Source organism: Rhincodon typus, chromosome 18 (genome assembly GCF_021869965.1).
Source record: "Rhincodon typus isolate 14 chromosome 18, sRhiTyp1.1, whole genome shotgun sequence".
Taxonomy (NCBI): domain Eukaryota; kingdom Metazoa; phylum Chordata; class Chondrichthyes; order Orectolobiformes; family Rhincodontidae; genus Rhincodon; species Rhincodon typus.
The window spans coordinates 19,168,277-19,183,673 of NC_063349.1; the positions used below are offsets into that span (position 1 = coordinate 19,168,277).

At 39.5% G+C, this 15,397-nt stretch overlaps 1 protein-coding gene across 7 annotated transcripts in view; it reads left to right on the top strand.

The window, feature by feature from the left end:
* The window catches only part of wnk1b (WNK lysine deficient protein kinase 1b), a 180,687-nt gene that overhangs the window by 93,740 nt on the left and 71,550 nt on the right, over nt 1-15,397 (top strand). For 4 of the 7 annotated variants that reach the window (XM_048608023.1, XM_048608019.1, XM_048608022.1 and 1 more), the window contains exons 9-15: nt 315-1,853; nt 2,371-2,475; nt 6,315-6,455; nt 8,333-8,605; nt 9,906-9,961; nt 10,562-10,721; nt 10,828-10,944. In XM_048608023.1, coding sequence (XP_048463980.1) covers nt 315-1,853; nt 2,371-2,475; nt 6,315-6,455; nt 8,333-8,605; nt 9,906-9,961; nt 10,562-10,721; nt 10,828-10,944 — 2,391 coding nt within the window. The remainder of the gene's footprint in view (nt 1-314; nt 1,854-2,370; nt 2,476-6,314; nt 6,456-8,332; nt 8,606-9,905; nt 9,962-10,561; nt 10,722-10,827; nt 10,945-15,397) is intronic. The other 3 variants (XM_048608020.1, XM_048608024.1, XM_048608026.1) reach the window with 3 other exon arrangements.

Here is a 15,397-nt window from a genome sequence, read left to right on the forward strand (position 1 = left end):
GTGAGGCAAGTGGGTCAAATCATTTAAATATAATTTTTGGTGAGGTTTTAGATCTGAACTTGCAAAAAATAAATCCCTTTCACATCCAGCGCCTTTTATCATTGGGGTTTAGATGCTACTGCTTAATGTAAAACTTATGCCCATTACTGTGTTTAATGCATTCATTCAGTTTTTTTAATGTCTTCTGTGTTTGTCAGATACTTCTGCTATTGTGTTCTGTAATGTAATTAATGAAATTCAAGCTAAAAGCTCATTTTATGATGCATCTTTAATTTTCTCAACTCTGATTTGAGATTTTTGTCTTCATGTTAAAGCAGTCCCCATCTCTAGTGCATCCTTGTGGGGGAGTTCCATCACAACCAGAGACTGTTTCATATCCACCTATTCCTGAAAGACCATTTTCTTTCTCTCCACCACCAAGTTTTTCTCTGAAAGTTGCTAATTCTCAACGCCGCAAAAGTACTTCCATCCTGGAAGCTCATACTCACCATTTTCAGCCAATACTAAGGACTGTAGGCCAAAATGCTTTCTCTGCTGATGATTTTACAAATCGGAATTCTGAAAGCTCAGCTGTTAAGGGCTTCGTTGCTCATCGATCCACCAGTGAACCAATCCATATTGAAGGCCAAGTGCAACTAGAACAAAGTCAAGCCTTTGAAAACAAGTTAAGTTTGAGTCAGCTTGAGGAAAAAGTGTATCCATGTTGTATGCAATTACAGCAAACTTCACAGGATCCATATGAAGTTGTAACTTGCAACAACCTTTCAGCTTGCGCATTTCCTTTGCATCAAAGTCCAGCAGAAGTAAACCTAAAGCATCAGCAGATTTATTCCCAGCCCTTGGGTTGTGAGGAATCCCTGAGTGGTCAAAATTTGTTGTCATGCCCACGACAAAGCCTAATCGGTCATGTGCCTCAAATAATGCAGATGGCTTCTTCTAAAGTACCAGCTCAAGTTTCAAACTTAGCTTCTCATTTTCCACTGGCCCAAGACATGATGCAAAAGCATGGACAGCATTGCAGGATTGGAGAGCCACAGGCAATGTTTCCACTGCCAACTAAAGTATTTCTCCCAGTACAGGATGGTAAAGATGCTCAATGTGAACCTGCAATGACTAGCATTGTTTCAAGAAATACTGTTGGAACTATGAATACAATGCTAACTGTTCAACACTTGACTGCCCCTCAGTCTGCACCACCTATCCTTACACAGGTAAATGAGGGCAGAACTGGATCAATCTTTGAATTTCAAGTTCCTGCAGTGCAGATGGAAGGTAGTGGCATCCACGTTCCCCTTCCATCATTAACTCAGAGAGTTTACCGAAATCGAAGGGCTTCAGTCGATTTAAGCTTAGAGGACAGTCAAGGGACTGGATTGTACAGCAGGCTTCAACCAGTGACTGAAGAACAGGTGGTTTATTTTAGTTCTGATGCTCTGTTGTTGCCGAGTGATTTCCTGCAAAGCAGACGGCCTACGTCAGAAGAATTTGCTCAGCATCTTAGTCCGCAGTGTTCAAGTGACTCTGGTCAATCAACTTCCTCGGAGACCAGAGAGTTCCAGTCACCACCACCTTTTGGATTCCTGATGCCATTCTCCAGTTTAGCATTGTATTGTGAGCAACAGCAGGTTTTGCCAAAACATGGCATGCATTATGAAACGTTGCAAGGTGTGCCTGTTTCAATAGCTTCACAACCACCCATGTTAAAGCAGTTCAACACTGAGTCCTTTCCGACAACTTCAGGGACAGCTGGCTTGTATCAGCAACTCATGGAAGGATCCTGGCCCCATCCTGTTACATTCCAGCAGAACTTTGCAGTGGATCACAGTTCTGCAGATGGACAGAATCTACCTTTGGTACTTGAGTTTCAGGTGTTCCTGCCTTTTGCTGAAATATGTTTAGTCTTTTACAAGGCAAAGCTGATCACTGGAAAAGAAAATGCATAGCAGCCTGCAAATTAGGAATAGTTTGTGTTGTTTCATGACTTGTATAAATCAGTCATTTTGTTTTGAGTAAGAGCTTTTAATTTAGATGCTATAGGTTCCGTAGATTTTTTTTAAAGGAGATTCAGTTCAAATAAATATTGATTGTTGCATTTACTTTTTGAACTACATCAGTAAGGAGGATATCATAATCATTTATCAGTAATAACTCCCATTTAAAACTTATTATTTCTATGAATCTGATTGACTTAATCATTGAATTTGTGTAGAGTACTGCTGATACCTGAAGAAATGATTACATTCAATTTAAAATCATCCAACTTAAAATGCCTGATTAACTTTAACTTTTAATTCAGGATGCATTATCCTTCTTTGCAATGGATGCATAATATTTGTGTCATAAATTAATTCTGTATGTCTAAATATCAAGCAGGTGCAAATGCAGAGCCAGCCGCCACCTACCAGTCTTCCTCTAACTGTGTCAAATCAGGCAGCCCCGCAACCACCTCCAGGATCCATGCAGCAGACAAACAAGGTAATAATCAGGTATTGCAAGATATGCAGGAATAAATGTAAAATTGAATTTTGCTCTAGAAACTGCGATTCAGAAAATCTGGTAGTAGATAGGCAAATTATTAGTGTTGTTGAAGAATCATCCTGTTCAATTTTCATAACTGAATATTAGCTAAGAAATTCAGGATCTCGGTTGTGATGAAAGTTTGATTTTTTGGCAGTTTGCTTTTTTTTTCTGATCGAGTAGTTTTCCTTCCATGGCCAACTTGAATTTGTGGTTGGGTTGATAGGACTCTCTTTTAGCTCATACAGTATCTCATCCTTTGTTATGTTTGTTTCTTGTAGTTTGGCAGTTACTGCACCCTAGCGTATCTTCCACAGGTAGAGAATTTCATTCTTCTTTGATCATTTCTTCCCCCCATGTGTGGTGTGTGCACAGTTTTTGCACTCTCATTTGCGCTATGCGGTATAGAATCCATGCTTCAAGTTAGTTATTTTCTTTTTGTCAGAAATAAAAAATCTGTTTCTTCATTTTTAAAGAAGTTGTTTATTGTATTAAGAAATGTAAATTCAGGTTCAAATTGTAGACCTGAGAGTTACAGGGCAGTCTTCAGTTAGAAAAAGTTATAAATTTTATAGATGTGTGCCAGCTAAGTACATTAATTTGTAGGTAACTTTGCAGTGAATGAAAGTTATGATTTTAATGAAGAAACTAATTGACAGAATCCCAGTACCACTGTGGTATGGAAGGAGGTCATTCGCCTCATTGTGCCTGCACTGGTTGTATTATATTTTTCATATATCCTTGCACACCACTTCTGTCCCAAGTAATCATCCAGTGCCCTCTTGAATGCCTTAATTGAACCTACCTCCACCGCATTTCCAGTCAGTGCATTCCATACCCTAACTAATTGCTGTGTGATAGTATTTTTTTTTCTCTCCTCACTCTTGCTTCATTTACACATCACTTTAAATCTATGCCCTCTAGTTTTTTTTGTATGAATAGGAACAGCTTCTTACTATCTACTCTCCAAAACCCGCTCATGATTTTGAAAACCTCCACAAATTTCCTCTTAGCTGTCATATCTCCGAGAAGAGCATTTGCAAACTCTTCATTCTGTCCTCGTAACTGAAGTTTCTTATTCCTGAACCGATTGAATAAATTGCTTCTGCACTCTCTCCAATGCATTTGCATCTTTCCCATAATATAGCACCCACAACTGTACATCATCCTTCAGCCAAAGTCTGACTGTTTTCTCATACAAGTTGAACATCACCTATTTGTTCTTACACTCTTTGTCTCCATTAATAGAGCCAAGAACACAGTATGCTTTTGTAACTGCTCTCACCACTTATCCTGCCACCTTCAACAATTTGTGTGTAAATACTCCTAGATCCCTCTGCTACTGGAACCTTTTTTAGAATTGTGCGCCTGTTTTATGTAGTGCTTCAGTGTTCTTCCAACCAGCGTATATCACCTTGCACTTCTCTGCATTGAGTCTCATCTGCCACCTATGTGCCAATTCTGCCAACTTGTCAATGTCCTTTTGGAGTTCCACACTCCTCCTCACAGTTTACAATTCTTCCAAGTTTAATGTCTAACTTTGAGCACTCAAACTTTGAAATTGACCCCTGCACACCAAGATCCAGATAATCAATGTATAACGGGAATGGCACGGTTCCAAATACTGACCCCTGGGGAGCTCCACTGCAAAGCTTCCTCCAGCCTGAAAAATATCCATTGACTTTTAATCTACTTCGTATCACTCAGCCAATTATGTATCCACTTTGCTACTGTCCCTCCTGCACCATGACCTATAACTTCTCTCACCATTTTGTGGTGCTGTATCAAACCCACCTTCTTGCATGTGACTATTAATTCCATCCTGAATTCAAATCATTAGAGTGGCTTTTGCAGTTGATAGCTGGAATCAGTTGATCTGGAGAAAATTTTACCTTTCTCGTGTTACTGTTGGAAACCCCTTATATAGGGGAGAAAAAAGCACTAAGCCTTGTTTGATTATTAGGTGTGCATGCACTTCTGACATTGATTTGAGTAATACCTCCTGCTGAACAACTGATCTGCTCCTGAAAATGAGCTTTTTATTGTAGTATGTATTAAAGGTCTATTATTTATTACTAAACCGTATCAGACTAAGTTTGTTTAAAATTTTGTGATAAATTAGCTTTGAGCATAACTCCATGTGTAGGTTCCAGACTTTATTTTGCTTACTGTCAAGTTTTAGAAAGCGATTTGATTACAATTTTTCATTTGTATTTGACTGAGTTTAATATTAAAGAACCCTAGCATAACTAGAGTAAGTGGGAACCTGGGGTGAAATAAACAGTCTGCTGCCTGGATTCAAACCTGGATCAAAGGAAGCTGGTTGTTGGAGGTCAGTCATGTCAAATCCAGGAAATTGAATCAAGCTTTACATTTAATGGTTTTGTTATCGCTGAATTCCCCACTGAAAACATCTTGGCTGTTGCCGTTGAACAGAAACTGAACTAGAATGGCCAAATAAATGTTCTCGCCACAAGAATGCGTGAGTGGCTAAGAATCTAGTAGTGAATAATTCATCTGACTCCCCAAAGCCTGTCCACCATTTCAAAGCACGAGTCAGCTGTATGTTGGAATATTCTCTACTTGCATAGATGAGTGCAGTTCCAATGCACTTGAGAAGTTTGCACAATCCAGGACAAAGCAGCCTACTTGATTAATATCATATCCACAAACGTTCGCTCCATCCTCCGTTGATGTACTGTGGCAGCAGTGTGTACCATTTATAAGATGCAATGCAGAAATTCATCAAGTCTTCTTTGGCACCTTCCAGACCCACAAACATTATCGTCTAGAAGGAAAAGGACAGTGAGTATATGAGAACACCACCACTCCAAGTCCTATTCCAAGCCGCATTCCATCTTGATTTGGAGATTTATCACTGTTGCTTTACTGTTGCTGGGTCAAAATCTTGGAGCTCCTTCCTGAGCAACATTGTCTTCCTGCACGAAATGGATGGCGGCGGTTAAGAAGACAGCTGATTACCATCATCAGCCAGAGATGGATAATAAATAACGGCCTAGCCTGTGAAACCCATATTACTTGAATGAATTGAAAATGCAGAATACTGGTTTGCAATCTGAGAATTTTTAAGGTGATTGGCTGCATGATAGCTTGACCACATCAAGTTGCAGTGATGTTAGAAATTGCTGTTAAAAAATTGCAATCAGTTGCATGCCTAGCCATTTGGAGTCTTGTTAAGATGATGGCTAAAGCTCTGTGCGACTTGTTTTGAGTTCACCATTGAGCCCCCTTTACTGCAGATCTCAAAATCTAGACTTGTAACATGCTCCACAGTTGCTGAAGAGAGTCAAGTAAAATCCTGCTTCTGCTCTGTGGGCATGAATGGAGGAGTAGAACATTTTAATGATTTGCACAATTACAATCCATTGCATTTCTGTTTCACATTTGGATGTTGCGGACAGGGAGATGTGAGCTAAAACTGAAGAATGCCTTCATTGTTGAAAAACCTTGAGTTTGCCGAGATTGTTGCATGCATTTTAACTTGACCTGACCACACAAAAAGTGCCTTGTTGAAAGGTAGCTGAAAAGTGGTCCCTTTGGGCACCTCGAGAATTTTGTTCTAAAGGTGTGGGTTGTGGGAGAATACAGTTGTCTATGAACATACATATTTGTGTACGTACACTAAATTAAATTCTTATTTGTATTTTGATCACCTTTCCAAGTTTAAACAAAATATTTTTAAGATTTATATTCTGGTTAAAGTATGCATTGAGCCACTTGGTAAAACTTAATTGCAAATACTATAATACCACATTTTCCCCTCTCTCATTACCTAGACGGTACCGCAGCAGTCTGTGCAATATTCAGTTCCGCAGATGGCATCCAGTGGCTCGGTTCCAAGTCAAATAGTTCCTCAGCCCCAAGCTCTGCCTATCAGTCAAATGCATGCTGCTCAGCAGGGTCCTACTTCATCACAGGTAAGACATTAAATCACTGAATCATGCTTTCTTCATTGTTTGACTAGATTAAGATATATTTTCCCTTGCTACATATTGTACTATTCAAATTATTAGTCTGGAGCATTTGGCTGAGTAAGTAGTGAAAATTACTTTTAAATTGGGAAATTTTTACTTTAGCTGTCAGTAACTTGAAGTCTGTCTAATGATTCATATTAAGCTCTTGCTCATCTTTCAAAGAAGCACAGTTGTTATTACGAAGCAGGATTGTCCAACTTGTTGAATGAGGGATCAGACTTCAAATCTTTTCTCATGCTAAAGGCCAGTAAACAACTTTCAGAAAGATGATATTAAAGGTCCTTGAAAAGGAGACCTCTTATTTTTATCTGCCTCCCCCTTTCTCCCTATTTATTTGAGTCCCCTTCCCCTCCCCCATTTCTGAAGAAGGGTCTCGACCCGAAATGTCAGCTTTCCTGCTCCTCTGATGCTGCTTGGCCTGCTGTGTTCATCCAGCTCTACACCTTGTTACCTCTTATTTTTAAACTACATTCCTAAGTTCAGTGTCCCCCACAAGAAAAATCATGCTTCTATCCTCTCAAGATCTTGTGTTTCAATAAGGTGTCCTTTCATTTCCCCCAACTCCAATGAGCATGGGCCAAATCTGTTCAGTCGCTCTTCAGAAGCCAAGTCCTTCATTCCAACAAGGAGCTATTCGAATCTTCTGCAATTATACCCTCTCCTTTTAAAGTAAGGAGACCAAAACTGCACACTGTAATCCAGATGTGGTTCCACCAGTGCCATGTACTACTGCAATGGAACTTTGCGATTTGGATATTTGATTCCTTTTGTAATCAATGCTGCCGTTCAATTTGCCGCCTTAATTCTGTATGTCCACTTGCCATACATGCTAATTTTGTGATTCATGTAACAGGATGCCAGATTCGTCTCTACCATTACGTTTTGCCATCTCTTGAAATAATATACAGCTTTTCAGTTCTTCCTGCTAAAATGGACACCGCCATTTTGCACAGCATCTGTTAAGTTTTTTTTCCCCGCTTGTATTACCCTTTCCATGTCCCTTTGCCAACACTATTTGATAACTTACTTTCCCACCGATCCTGCTGTGATTGGCAATTTTAGCTGCTGTGCATTTGGGTGTCTCATCCAAATCATTGATCTAGAATATAAATATTTGAGGCCCCAGCACTGATCCCTGTGGCACTTCACCATTACAGCTTGGCAATCCAAAAAGGATTCACCTGTTCCTGACTCTCTGCTTCCTGTTATCCATGTGCTCTTAGATCGGATGTCACTGCACAAGCTGACACCTTTATCAAGCATCTTGGAACCCTAAGTATGCTGCACCTGTAGGTTCCCCTCTATCCACCTGAATTTTACTGTTGTCAAAAAATTGTAATTGATGAGTTAAATGGTCACAATGGAGGATATTATAGTCTAGGGGAGCATTTAAAAAAAATTGAATGCAATGCTCATTTGTAATTGCTTTTTTGACTTCTACAAATGCAGTATTTTAGTTATCTGATTTAAAGTTTAGGCAGAAACATTAAATAATTTGTTGTCAATTCAAATAATAGAAGCACATTCACTTAGACTTTGAGCTACCTTTTTGCACCAAGAGAATATAACAGAAGTTGCAGGGAGGTGAGTGTGAAGAGGAGACAGCATCATAATTGTTGTGTAGCAGGATATAATGAAATAGACAATTGTTTTTGTTTTGTTTGAATTCAGAAGGAATAAAAGTTTTTCACCTGTAGAAAACTTTGAAGAGCTGGTTTTTTCATTGCTATTTATTCCCCTGCAAGAAGAAAAAATGTTAGTCATGTATATTGTACAAAGCATTTAGTTGTTCTGATTGTTGGCTTTAATATCTTTGACAGAATTACTCCTCCCAGTTGCCGGTTATTACTCCAAGCCCTGTAAAGTCTTCTGGAGGTGTCCAGTCCACTGTAGTCTCACCTCCACTTCCAGTTTCTATAGATGTTGCATCTCAGCCTGTTACACAAGCATCGTATCATGTTGGTCTTGCTGCAGTCATGGCTCAAACCTATATTGAATCTACAGCACCTGGACAAACAAGATTACTCCAGCCTTGTACCTCCACTGTTCAGCAGAGCCAGACAGGACAATTACAGACACAGGCATCCCAAGAGGTATTTTTATGCTTAGGCATGCAATTATTAAGGAAATGAAAGCAATCTTTATCTGTCTCCTATCAGAATTTTTGTTTTCTGGAAGTGAGTGCATCTACTAAGAACCAAAATACCAGACTTGGCACCGTTTTGGCGGATGAAGTACTGTTGCACAAGTGATTTGACAATTTCTTTGTGTTGTGTAGCTTAACTGAAGAGTTGTGTGCAGCTTCACATTGACTGTCCCTGCCACATGTTTATCCAATCCCTACAAAAGAAATTGGGGAAATTGGTGCAGCTGATAGTAGGTGGGTGTTACCAAATTAGAAATTGAAGAGTAATTTGGATTTTCCAAAGGGAAGTGATAAGTTGATGATTTTACTGAAGTGTGCTGAGAAGGTGTGGTATTATTTGGACTAAGGAATACAATGTAAGGGAGTAGTTGGGGAAGAGACGAGAAATGAGGAAAGAAATAGGGATAGCTATCTTTTCCCACAACATCTATTGCAAATGCAGTTGATTGGTATGTTAGTTTCTTTCCCCTTTGTGTCATGCACCAAAAAGGCATAAGGGGAAAAGAAACCATGAAGAATATTGGAAGAACAAACAAAGAAACAGCAGCAAGAGGAAATTTGCACATTTGATGTACAGTAAAAGTTTTTATCGCTTGTTAAAAACAAATTGTGAATGCATGTATTTCCTGTTCAAAAATATCACTTATGGTCTCTCCATTTTTAATTGGTCATTTAGTGTATAACATGTACATTCCTATGTAGTGAAATATGGTTGAATTTCCTTGCCCGAGCAACGATGTAGTTGTTCTGCCACCACGTAGTTAGGTTGTCATTATTCCACAGAGTTGGAAGAGTATGATACATGGGCAAAAAGAGTAGACTATGTAGTCCTTGGAGTCTTTACTTTTCAAGCAGCATGGCCTGTCTTCTCTTTCGTCCCTGCTCTCCTGAGTTTTCAGACGTTATTCTGTGCGCATTGCTATTGAGATATGTACACTTCCACCCACCCTAAGTTGAGGAATTCTTCCCACCTTGTCCCTTTGCCTTCTTTCATCCCACTTCTTTATCCCTTGCTGACATCCAGGCTGTTAAAGAAGGAATGAAGTGAGTTGGTTGGCTTCTGCTTTGATTGAGCAGTAGCATAGGGCTCGTGGAAAGCAAAATTGATCAAGTGGAGTGAGGTTACTGCTTTAGAATTTGAGAAGGAAAAGGAATATGTGGCATCATGAGAAGAAAATGTTCATTTTTGTTGGGTTAGGTTTTGGATGTTTAGTGGTCATTAACACTGGTTTTAATTATATTTTTAGGGGACCCAGGCTCCAACGCAGGCGGAACAGTTGCAGTTATGCTCATCTGTGGACAGGTGATTTTAAAACTATAATTAAGAATACATAATGAGAGTGCATTTTTCTTTGAGCTTTATGCAATGTACGTATTGGGCAACATAATGTGATAAAATGGCAAACCTTTGTCTCTGGAGATCAGGAATACCCAAGGGGAGGGAGTTCTTCTTAAGTTGTAAAGTGCTTTGATTTAGATCCCATCTAGAGTACTGCATTTAGTTCTGTGCACTGCAACTCAGGAAAGATGTACGTACATACAGTTGAGGAGCAGGAGCAAGCCACTTGGCCCTTCAAGCCTACTCCACCATTTCTAGAAGTGTTTTTAATGTTGGAAAATAACACCTACACAACTGGAATATGAAATTAAAGCATAAAGAAGTGCAGTGCAAGGTCCTATTTTGTGAAAACTGATGTTGAAAACCTTTAAATATGGATCTTTTATCAGAATATGGTCCATTCCAATAAAACGTCTACATGAGAGATAATCGAGATTTATTATTTCAGTTGCTCACGTGTTTGATGGTCCTGGGCATTGGGAACATTTTCTAATTTAGATCTGTAACACTACCAAAAATTATGTTTGAAGATGGTGTATCTAATTATTATTTTTTGATTTCCAGTGCTCACTCAGATGTTGCTTCTGGGATGAGTGATGGTAATGAAGGCCTTCCAACAAGTGGAAGACATGAAGGGCGATCAGCAAAGCGGCATTGTCGTAAATCTGTGAGGAGTCGTTCACGTCATGAAAAATCATCTAGACCAAAGCTACGAATTCTTAATGTAAGTGCCCAATGTATACCTAGGTTTAAGTAAAGAGTTTCGTGAAGGTTTATTGTAAATCTTGTCTAACTTGAATATACTGTATATATTGTACTTTATTTTTAAGGTTTCAAATAAAGGAGACAGAGTTGTGGAATGCCAGTTGGAAACGCACAATCGAAAAATGGTTACTTTTAAATTTGATTTGGATGGTGACAATCCAGTAGAGATAGCCTTTATTATGGTGAGTAAAATTCAATGATGTTGATTTGAGGACTCTTACCTGTGCTGTCAAATAAAGTGTGGTGAGTGTTATGACTCCCGCTGAAATTAGTTGTCAAGTCAGATCCCAACTGAAATCTAGCTTGATGGATTTTGATTTTTGCTTTTAGTAAGATGCCCACTCACTGAAACATAAGCACACCGTACTGCAGTTAGTTTTAACAATAAAATAGAAATTCATTATGCAAAAGAAATTAAGGTAAAATAGAAAACAAAACTATTAGCATGCAATACATGTTTGGATTTCAGAACATGGAGTATAAATAGATTTCCATTAATCGCAAAATCATTTCTTTACATTACTTCACCAGGTAGTATTCCCTTCTCTGTCATCCATATAGGGCTTAATTTAGCTGTAGCTTCAAATCCCTGTGTTGAGAATCTGATCAGCCTCTTCCTGGAGCCTTCATACAATTGATCTTAAGCTTTCTTAGCTTCAAATAACACTTATGTTTTGGAACTTTTATTGAACTCCTTCCAGTGAAATCTATTTCTTAACAATTCTAACTCCCTTTCTCAGGCATTTTCCTTGGAGACAGGTTACAGTGTATGGCCCAAATAAGAGTTCTGTATATAAATGCATCTAAGCATAAGGAATAAATTAAATGAACTGCAAGCACAGATTTGAATTGGAGGTTATGATATAGTAGCCATTACTGAGACATGGCTGCAGAAGGGTTGGGATTGAGAATTAAATATACGAGATGTAGGGTTTACAGGATGGACAGAGAAAAGGGCAGAGGAGGTCGAGTAACCTTACTGATTAGAGAGAACATTACTTCAGTGGTGAGAGGGGTGACAATGAAGGGGAAAGCATTTAGTGGAGGCTGTGTGGGTGGAACTGAGAAATAGTAAAGGATCTAAAACTGTAATAGCTGTTGTGTACAGACCCTAGTGGCAGCGCTCAAGTGCTAGATTATATAAATGCAGAAACTAGGCATGTGTAGCAAAGCCAGAATCATGTTAATGGGACATTTTAACTTGTACATAGATTGGGAGAAACAGACAAACACCTGTCAGAAATTAGTGAACTTGTGGAATATGTCCAGGATAGTTTCCGACAGCAGTATGTGCCGGATGTAACAAAGGAACAAGCAATATTGGATTTAGTCATGACTAATGAACCAGATTCAATTAGTAACCTAATTGTGCGTGAACCTTTATCAAATAGGGATCATACCGTGATCATGTTCAATGTAGTGTTAGAAAACAAAAGGCATGAATCAGCCACGAGTGTTAGATTTAGGTTGACTTCAGAGGTGAGACAGACTGTCCACAGTAAATTGGGAAAATCTAATGGATATAACAATTGAAGAACTATGGAGCATTTGTAAAGAAACTTTGAACACAATACAAAAACAATATACCTGAGAGGGAAAAGCTCCACTTGACAGATAAAACAGCCATGGACAATTAAAGAGATAAAGGACACAACCATAAAAGAAAAGGCGTGCAAAAATGCAGTAAATATCAAAGATTCGGCTGAATGGGAAAGGTACAAAGACGAACAAAAGGCCACAGCAGTTTAAAAGAGCTACTAAAAGGATTCTGAAATAAAACTTGCCAAGTACATCAAAATCAGTAAGAAGAAATGTTACGGTAACATAAAGAGAAAGCCAGTGGTCAGGAGCAATGTGGTCCCCTAAAGACTGAAAGTGGGAATATTGTCAATGATTGCCGGGAAAATAGCAAACCTGTTCAATAATTACTTCGCCTCAGTATTTCCAGTAGAAAAGGAAGACCGCTTGCCAGACGATCAAAGGAAATTAATAGTGGACGTGGACCAGGGTCTGAATAAAATTAACATAAATAAAACATTGGTAATGAGGAAACTAATGGAATTAAAATGTGACAAATCTAGGGATGTGACGATTTCCATTTGTGTTAAAGGAGGGAGCACATTGCAGATGCACTACAGAACTCTTTGAAAATTCCCTCGATGCAGGAGTCATCTCTTTAGATTGGAAAATGGCACATGTCACTCTGCTTTTTAAGAAGGGCGAAAGAGGAAAGCCAGAGAATTACAGATTGGTTAGCCTTACGTTTGTAGTAGGGAAATGATTGGGAGTTCAGAATCGAGGATGGGGTAATTGAACACCCTGAAATTCTTGGTTAAAATGGGAGAACCAGCAGGGATTCATGATAGGTGGGTCATGCCTGACAAACCTCATTGAATTTTTTTGAAGAGGTGACTAAGGTAATGGACAGGGGACTGTCTATGGATGTTGTTTATATGAACTTCCCAAAAGGCACTTGATAAAGTCTGACATGCAAAAAAATTCATTAAGGTAGAAATCCATGGAATTATTGACATGGCTGGGAAATTAGTTTGGTGGCAAGCGATAAAGTAGGGATAAGGTAGGTGCTCACATTAGCAGGATGTGACCAGTGGTTCCCACGAGGACATTCACATGTCAAGTTATTCACATTATGTATTAACGACTTGGAATTCTTTAGAGAGCACATATTTCTTTCCCCTAATCGACCTGCCCAGTGATGTTATTACATACTTCTGGAGCAGGTGGGTCTTGAACCCAGAATTCCTGCCCAGAGATAGGGATACTGCCACTGCATCACAAGAGCTATTAGTGATTTGTGTAATGGCATAAAGTCACATATCCAAATTTGTCTTTGACAAGTTAGGCAACATTGTAAACAGTGTAGATAATGGTATTAAATTACAAAGGGATTTTGATAGACTAAATGAATGAGCAGAGCTGTGGCAGATGGAGATTAGTGTAAATAAGTGTGAGGTTATCAATTTAGGACTGTAGATAGTTGGATCAGGGTACTTTGTGGGAGTTAAATGCAGTGAATGTCCAAAGAGACTGTGGCGTTCAGGTGCATGGACATTTAAAATGTCACAAACAGGAGCCGAAAATAGTCAGGAAAGCTAATGGAATGATTCTGAAAGAGATACGTGGGGAGATTATGGAAGCATCGCTGGAGTCGGAGGGTCGGAGAGGACAGGAAAATGGCAAATGTAGCATGCCTGTTCTAGAAGGGAGGGAGGTGTAAGATAGCAAATTATAGGCTGATTAGACTGACCACTGACATTAGTAAGATTTTAAGTATGAGATTGCAGAATACTTGGAAGTATGTGGTAAAATAGGCCAGAGTCAGCATGGCTTTGTCAGGGGAAAGTCATTCCTGACAAATCTGCTGGAATTCTTTGAGAAGGTAACTAGCAAGTTAGACAAAGAAAAGCCAGTGGATGTGATCTGTTTGGATTTCCAGAAGGCCTTTCACAAGATGCTACATAGGAGGCTGCTAAATAGGATAAGAACCCCATGGTATTAGGGGCAAGGTGCTGGCATGCATAGAGAATTGGCTGACTCTCGGAAGGCAGTGACTGAGAATGAAGAGGTCTTTTTCAGGATGGAAAATTAGGGGAGTTCCGCAGGGATCCGTATTGGGACCACAACTATTCAAGTTGTACATTAACAATCTGGGTGAAGGAACTGAGGGTATTGTTGCTAAGTTTGTAGATGACAAAGGTGGAGGGACAGGTTGTATTGAGGAAGTGGCAAGCTGCATGGGTACTTGGACAAGCTAGGAGAATGGGCAAAGAAAGGCAGATGGAATATAGTGTGGGAATGTTTAAGGTTAGGCATTTTGCTAATAAGAATTGAAGTGTAGACTGGTTTCAGAAATCTGCAGCGCAAAGGGACTTGCCAGTCCTGGTTCAGATCTCTTAGGGTTAACATACAAATTCAGTTGGCTGTTAGGAAGGCAAATGCAATGTTAGTGTTCATTTTGAGAGGGCTACAATATAAAAGCAGGATGGACTGCTGAGACTGTTTAATGCTCTGGTCAGACTGCATTTGGAATACTGAGTAGTTTTGGGCCCTGTAGCTAAGAGAAAATGTGCTGGTGTTAGAAGGGGTCCAGCAGAGGTTCACAAGAATGTTCCTGCGAATGAAGGGCTTGTTATAAGAGGAGTGGTTGAGGACTCTGAGTTTAGAAGAAAGGTTGGGGGTTTGGGTGGGGTCTCATTGAAACTGGTCAGGATACTTAGAGGCCTGGATAGAACGGACGTGCAGAAGATATTTCCATTTGTAGAAGAGACTAAGACTTGAGGGGACGACCCTTTAGATCTGAAATGAGAATTTCTTCAGCCGGAGGGTGGTGTCTCTGGAACTCATTGCCACAGGGGGCTGTGGAAGCCAATTCTTTGAATGTATTTAAGGTAGAGATAGATCCTTGCTTAGTAAGGGGATTAAGGGTTACAGGGACAAAGGGGTTAAGAAACACACCAGCCGTGATCGAATGGTTGACGAGACTCGATGGGCTGAATGGCCTAATTCTGCTCCTATATCTAATGGTCTTACGGAATTGCTGGCCTTTATATCTGGAGGACTAGAAGTACAAGGATGTACAATTATGCTGCAGTGTCGATTTGGGCATCACTTCTT